This window comes from Myodes glareolus, chromosome 7 (assembly GCF_982192425.1).
Source record: "Myodes glareolus chromosome 7, mMyoGla1.1, whole genome shotgun sequence".
Classification (NCBI taxonomy): Eukaryota; Metazoa; Chordata; class Mammalia; order Rodentia; family Cricetidae; genus Myodes; species Myodes glareolus.
The window spans coordinates 76,451,981-76,458,553 of NC_142032.1; the positions used below are offsets into that span (position 1 = coordinate 76,451,981).

The window sequence follows — 6,573 nt, forward strand, 5'->3', positions numbered from 1 at the left end:
CCTCATTATATTGACCTCCCTTAGTTTCAAGTTATCCAAGAATGGATGTCTATTGGTCATAAGACTGCAACGCCTAGTTTTACACGTTTTAATTAGCCAAATAATAAAGACTCTCCAGGGTTTCTCGCCGGAAGCCTAATGACAGGAGTTGTGCTCTAAAATTATTGGGGGGGGGGCGGGGCGTCTTTTTAAAATTTTTTTGTTTTGTTTTTGGTGTTTTGAGACAGGATTGCTCTTTAACAGCCTTGGCTGTCCTGGAACTAACTTTTGTAGACCAGGCTGGCCTTGAATTCACAAGAGATTCACCTGTCTCTGCCTCCCAAGTGCTGGGATTAAAGGCATGCGCCACCACCGCCCGGCATAAAAATCTTTACATGAAGGCACAGGAGATGATGTTCTTTTTTTGACCCAGTTGAAGGGTACCAAGTCCTTTTTCTCTTTTTTTTTTCTTCTCTTTCATTTAGAAATCCCTATATAATAATAATCAAGGCACAGATTATGTGGGTAGCCTTCGATGCCTCTCTGAAATGGGAAAGACAGGCGTGTTTATTGAGATGGCCATGAGGACTAAACCAGATAATTTATGGATAGTCCCATAGGATTAAGTGTTGATTGGAGAAACTCAGATGAAATCCCAAGTGTAGGAGCCAGAGTTAGAGGCCTTGGTCTCTGGATAACTGTCTGCCCCGATGGACTCTGATCCCCCACATCAGGTCCATTACCTGCACCTGGCCCTTAGGACAAGCAGCCTTACCCAAGGTTTCCCCTCCACCCCATTCACAGCCACAGGAACATGTGAGACAGTTTATTAACAAAAGGTGCATCGGAAATGCAGCATCTGGAGAGCTCTGCGTTCAAGGGTTGAACTGTCTGCCTTACAAACCCCTGACCCTTGTCAAGGAATTGAGCCGGCAGCACAGTCCTTCAGTCTTCAAAGGTTCCTCCTCCCCCAGCTCTGGCCAAAGAGGGTGGGAGCCAGATGGGTCTAGGGCAGTGGGACAGGCACCACCACAAGTCACCAAGTGAGAAGTGGCTCATCCTAGGAACAGACACCCAGGTCACCTACAGCAGCCCATTCATGAATGGGGAACCCATCAAAACCGTGACAGGTAAAAATCCCTCCCAGGATGTCAACTGTAAAATAGATTATACATGAGCAAGGGCTGACTGCCTTGGAGGACAGTTGTGCGGGAATGTCACCTTCCTGTAGAGGAGCAAGCAAATGCTCAGCACCACTGAAGACCCCGCCAGGGCCTCCTCAGACTGAGACGGTTCTACTCCCTCTCGTTTCTCCAGTCAAGCAAGGTGCAGCTTACAAAATGCACTGGACCGTGGTAACGGGATATCCCTGGGAGTGTGGGACGCTGTGCAGGAACTTGGCCTCTACCTGAGAGTAGCTTACAGTACGGGGCTCAAGTCTGGGGCAACAAATGAGGTCTGTAGATCCCTGGGATCCCTTGCGGACACTGGGCATCAATGTTTCCAAGAGTCTAAGCCAGGCTCACACAGCCTGCAGCTCCCCCTGCAGGCGACTGAGTTCCTCCAACTCCTGCTTGTGACGGTCTGTCTTGTGGGCCACCAAGGATCGGTAGAAATGTAGGGCAAAGGCCATAAACACAAGTCCCACAGGTACCATGATCGCTGTGGAGGCCATAGCTGCCTGCCAACCTGGCCCATGGGCACCACCACACACTTGCCGGGGTGGACAGGCTTTGGAAGGCTGCTGTGGTGTGGCTACAGAAGCAGAGGACGGAGTGAGGTTGGAAGGTAAACTAAGGGTCACCGGTGGCACCTGGGACATTGGTACCACAGGAGCTGGTTTGTTCATGGGTGCCCCAATAGGCACAAACTTGACCCAGCCCACCAGAACAACTTCAGCTAGGAAGAGAAAGGTGCCCAGGGCAGTGGAGAAGCCCCAGGCCAGCTCCACATATCGGTGCAGTCGCTGGTGCGGTGACTGGTGGACAGAGTTGAGATTGTGGATGTTGCTCACGGCTTCGATATGGGGCAGCAGGCATGTGGAGACCATGAGTGCAAAGAGGTGCACGGCTACCAACACGGTGGTGCAGGCACTGAAGGCCACTAGCAGGCCTGGGGGGTACTCATGGTCACTCTCCAGCTGCACCTCCACCATGGCCACCTGTGGGCACAAGAGGGAGACATGAGTCGCTGTGACAGCTTCGTTCAGCAGACTTACAACAGTGCCTAGAAGATACTCGGCTGGCCCTGCCCATCCCACCTTCTTTCTTTGAGTAGGGTCTTACTGGTTGTGTGTGTGCGCGTGTGTATGTGGGTTTTTGGTTTGTTTGTTTGTTTTTGTTTTGTTTTTTTGAGACAGGGTATCTCTGTGTATCCTTGGCTGTTCTGGAACTCACTCTGTAAAACAGGAGGCTGCCCTCAAACTCAGAGATCTACCTGCTTCTGCCTTCCAAATGCTGGGATTAAGGCATGTGCCACCACTGCCCACCTGTTTGAAATTTGCTAGGCAGCCCAAGTTGAACTGAAACTGATCCTCCTGCCTCAGCTTTCCCAAGTGCTGGGATAAGCCACCACTGCCCTTCAGTTACAGCCCTAACTAAAAGACTCTGCTGTGTCCTGTACTTTGAGTTCTCCACCATCTCTATCAAGCTAACATTTTTCTGAGTTTTTACCTGGTTATAACATACGGGTTAAAAAAGCACAGACTTGGGTAGGAGAAATGGCTCATCAGTTAAGAGCACTGGTTGTTTTTCTAGGGGACCTGGGTTCAATCCCCAGCTCCTACATAGCAGCTCACAATTTTAACTCGAGTTCCAGAGAATCCATGACACCAGGCAAGCACATGGTGCAGGCAGACAAACCAGCCATATAAATGAAATAAATAAATCTTTAGCAACAACAACAAAGCATAGACTCAGAGGCTGGGGATTCATAGGTTCTGTCCCCAACCCACAAAAAAATGAATGAATGAATGAACAAGGAAAGCACACTCAGGCTGGTATGGAGACACATTTATTAGCTCACCATGTGGGAAGCTAAAACAGAACGATCTCGGGCTTTGAGAGCAGCCTATGCTACATACTGAAACTTTGTTTCCAAAGAACCCAAAAGGGCCTTTAAACTCAGAACTGAAGAGGCGCACCTAGGGCTACTCAGAGACCCTATCTATATTAAATAAATAAATAAAACGGTCAGGCAGTGGTGGCACAGGCCTTTAATCCCAGCACTCAGGAAGCAAAGGCAGACAGTCTGAGACCAGTCTGGTCTACATCATGAGTTTTAGGATAGCCAAGGCTACACAGAGAAACCCTGTCTCAAAATCTCAAAAAGAGAGAGAGAGAGAGAGAGAGAGAGAGAGAGGTTACAAAAGCCCAAAACAAAATCTCTCTGGGTGCTCGGATCCATTCTTAACTCTACAATCTGTAATCCCTACACCCCAACAGTCCATTAGTCCAGACTTGCCTCAAATTCACTATCTTCCTGCTTCAATGTCCTGAGCAGAATTACAGTTATGTGCTACCTTGGCCAGCTGTGTAATCTTTGAGCAAGTGCCTCCCTCAATTTCCTACCTGGAAAAAAAAATAAAAATGTGGATAGTAGGCTCATTGAGAATGTTCAGATAATACACATTAACTGCCACAAAGAGAGCCAGGCACAGACTGAGCACTATCAGAGCTGATGCCAGCCTCCAAGCACTCAAAAAAAAAAGTTGCCAACTCCTAAAATTGACGAAGCTTCCTATGTTTCCAAGTCAATCGAAAAACTTGGCAGATCCAGTGACATCAGGTCCACATTCAAATATGTCAACTATCTAAACTGAATCATAGCTGCTCATTTCTGACAGGTCAGGGGGTCGCCTGGCCATGTGACTCCACCCAGCCGGCCTGGGCTTTGCAAACATTAGAGCTGATGTACAAATTTGGGCTCTGAAGCCAGGCTGCTGAGTCAAAATCCTGTCACTAGCTAGTTGGGTCCCAACATCTTGGACCTTTTGTCAGCGGAAAAGCTGACAATCTAGTCACACCTACACCACACACACTGGACCTGCTAGAGTGTTGAACGCTTGTTGAAATAGGATTTCATGGAGCCCGGGTTAGCCTAGGAACTCTCTGTATAGCCCAAAGCCTTGCTTTTCCTTTCTACCTCAAGTGCCGGGATTATAAGTGTGTTCCAGTCTAGTTTATGCTGGAGATTGAACCTAGGGTTTTCCGAAGGGTAAACACTCTACCACCTAGGCTACATCCATAGCCTTTGGATACAATTTATATACTGTGAATCTATCTCAGGCCACCTGGGGGTTAATTGGGTTTCCCCTCATTTCTGTGCAAGGATCCTGGGGATTGTATTGGGCCTAGAAGAGAAGGTGCAAGATAGCAGCGGCGGTAAGAAAATAAAGTGGAATATTTTGGGAAATTGGGCCATGGCAGACAGTAGGCAGGTGTTTCCACACACAGGGTTCTGGGTCAGCCTCAATTCTGGTTTCTCCCAGGGGTCTAACCCAGTCTCCTCTCCTCAGGACTTGGGCGAGTCCCTGCTCCCAAACCTACACATCCAGCCTGCTGATCCTCAGAGAAGGCCCTGACTCTTCTGTTGCCATTCCAGTGATCTGCAAGATCTGCAGACTGAACTGGGGCTGGGCTCCCTCAAACTTTCTGGTGATGACGGGGAGTCGATTCCTTACATCAAATGTCATCTTCACCAGGAACAGTGAGCTTCTCTGGGGAGTCTGAGCCCCTCATAAACACCACAGACCAAGAACGACCTTTAGGTTAGATTTTTCATTCAGTTATCGAGATTGCAGAACAAAGGGAGGTAGTAAGCCAAGTTACTTCTTACATGACCGCACCTGAACTCCCTCCAACGTCTTACACAAGGATACACTGAGGATGCCCTCCCTCCTGGCCGGCTCTTTCCTCCCCACCCCCTCCAATCTTGTGAAGAAAACTTAACCTAGAAGAGGTTCACTCTACACCCTCCCCCTGCTGAGTGCCCTGTCAAAACATTAGCTTCCCTCCAGGTCACTTAGCACTTGGCTCTGAAGTTTCTTTGGTAAGTGGAGCTTGTTCTGACACACCTAGCTCTAGGGGGTCTCCATAACACTTCCAGCTTCTCCTGGACAAGTTTGGCAAACCACAGAGGCAGCACCTTCTATGATGTCAACTTCCTACCGACGGCTCAGGGTCGCACAGCTGGCCCCGAGTAGGGAGGAACCAGGACACATCTGTGTTCTGCACCCTGGAATCTTCTTCAGTCCCACTTCCTGAGGCCACTGCTGGGACCGTTAGCTGATACTATCCTCCCACACCTGCGGTTTATCAGACTTCATTTATCGTTAGCTCCCTGACCAGCTTCCTTCCCCAGCAGCTTCCTCGCCGGCTTCTTACTTTTCGGGGCAACTCTAGCATTCGTCGAGCCTTCAGAGAGGTGGGGGCATCTTCCATACCCTAGCCCCCTTCCCCTGACCTGGTTGATAACGGCTCTCATTCAGCTCCACTTGCCTTTCAACTCTCGCGGACTTGGTAACTAAGCGACTTCGGTGAGAAAGACCTTTCCTCCACCAGTCTGCTCATGATACCCCTGCGATCGATCTTCCTCAGTCGTTTATATTCTTAAGGCCGTGCCAACGACAACTCTGTCCCTGACATAAAGGGCTTTTCCCAGTCCCTTGAGATTTCGCTCCTTCCATGACGCTAAAGAACCCCTTCTATTTCGTCCCGCACTCCCTTGGGACCCGTTTTCTTGCCTCCTCGACCCGGAGCCCACCACGTGCCTCGCCCACCCCGTGTGCCCCTTCCCGCCCCTCACCATGGCGAAGCCCGACAGCAAAGCAGATGTGCGGCTGGAGGCTTTGAGCTTAGCCCGGCTGAGGTAGAGGCGGCGCCAGCTGAGCGCCCGCAGGGAATGCTGGCTGGCCCCCATAAGGTCCAGGTAGCCGCGGTGCACGAACTCCCGGTACGTGGCCGAGCCCGCGGGGCTGTCCACCTCCGGGTTCAACGGGGCCTGTTCGCCCGTGTCCCCCTCGCCGCCCTTCATCCTGAGAACAGCTACTCCGCCCGCGCCGACCGTCACGGAGGGGCCGAGGCGCCTTGGGACCCCAAGAAGGGCTGGCCCAAGCGCGGGCGGGACCTCATCTCTGCTAGCCCCAGCGGGAGCAGAAGCGGGTGTCTATAAGGCCCGGGGACCGAAGCAGGAACTGGGGCAGGGGCGGAGCCCCACGACCACATGATTGGGTGGAGCCGAGACCGAACCCCAGCAATCTGGCCCGTGGGCAGAGATCCCGAGGGAACCCCACGACCCGGGCCACCAAAAATAGCCCAGTGCCTTCGAGCTACCAAGGTGAACGCCCACAGCTTCCGTCTGGGAACTCGCCGGCTTCAGACCACCCAAACTACACCTGGGCAGTCCCAAGTGCCCAGACGTCCACAGTCCTCGCACGGGGATCTCAGGGAAGCGAGCCCCTTCCGCCATCCTAACCCACCACTCAGACTCGACACCGCAGACAGACACAGGAAGTCAGCGGCCCCGGCTAGAAGATTCTGAGTTTTATAGCAAACCTTATTGTACAGACTTGGGGTTCAGGGGGGTCCAGCCCGG

At 51.4% G+C, this 6,573-nt stretch overlaps 1 protein-coding gene across 1 annotated transcript; it reads right to left on the minus strand.

The window, feature by feature from the left end:
• Positions 1-790: 790 nt before the first annotated feature.
• On the minus strand, positions 791-6,326 carry Orai3 (ORAI calcium release-activated calcium modulator 3). The gene is made up of 2 exons (XM_048455039.3): positions 5,785-6,326; positions 791-2,140 (listed from the first exon to the last, which is right to left on the minus strand). The coding sequence occupies exons 1-2, from the start codon at positions 6,010-6,012 to the stop codon at positions 1,502-1,504; spliced, it is 867 nt and encodes a 288-aa protein (XP_048310996.1). The 5' UTR covers positions 6,013-6,326; the 3' UTR covers positions 791-1,501.
• Between the last annotated feature and the right edge of the window lie 247 nt (positions 6,327-6,573).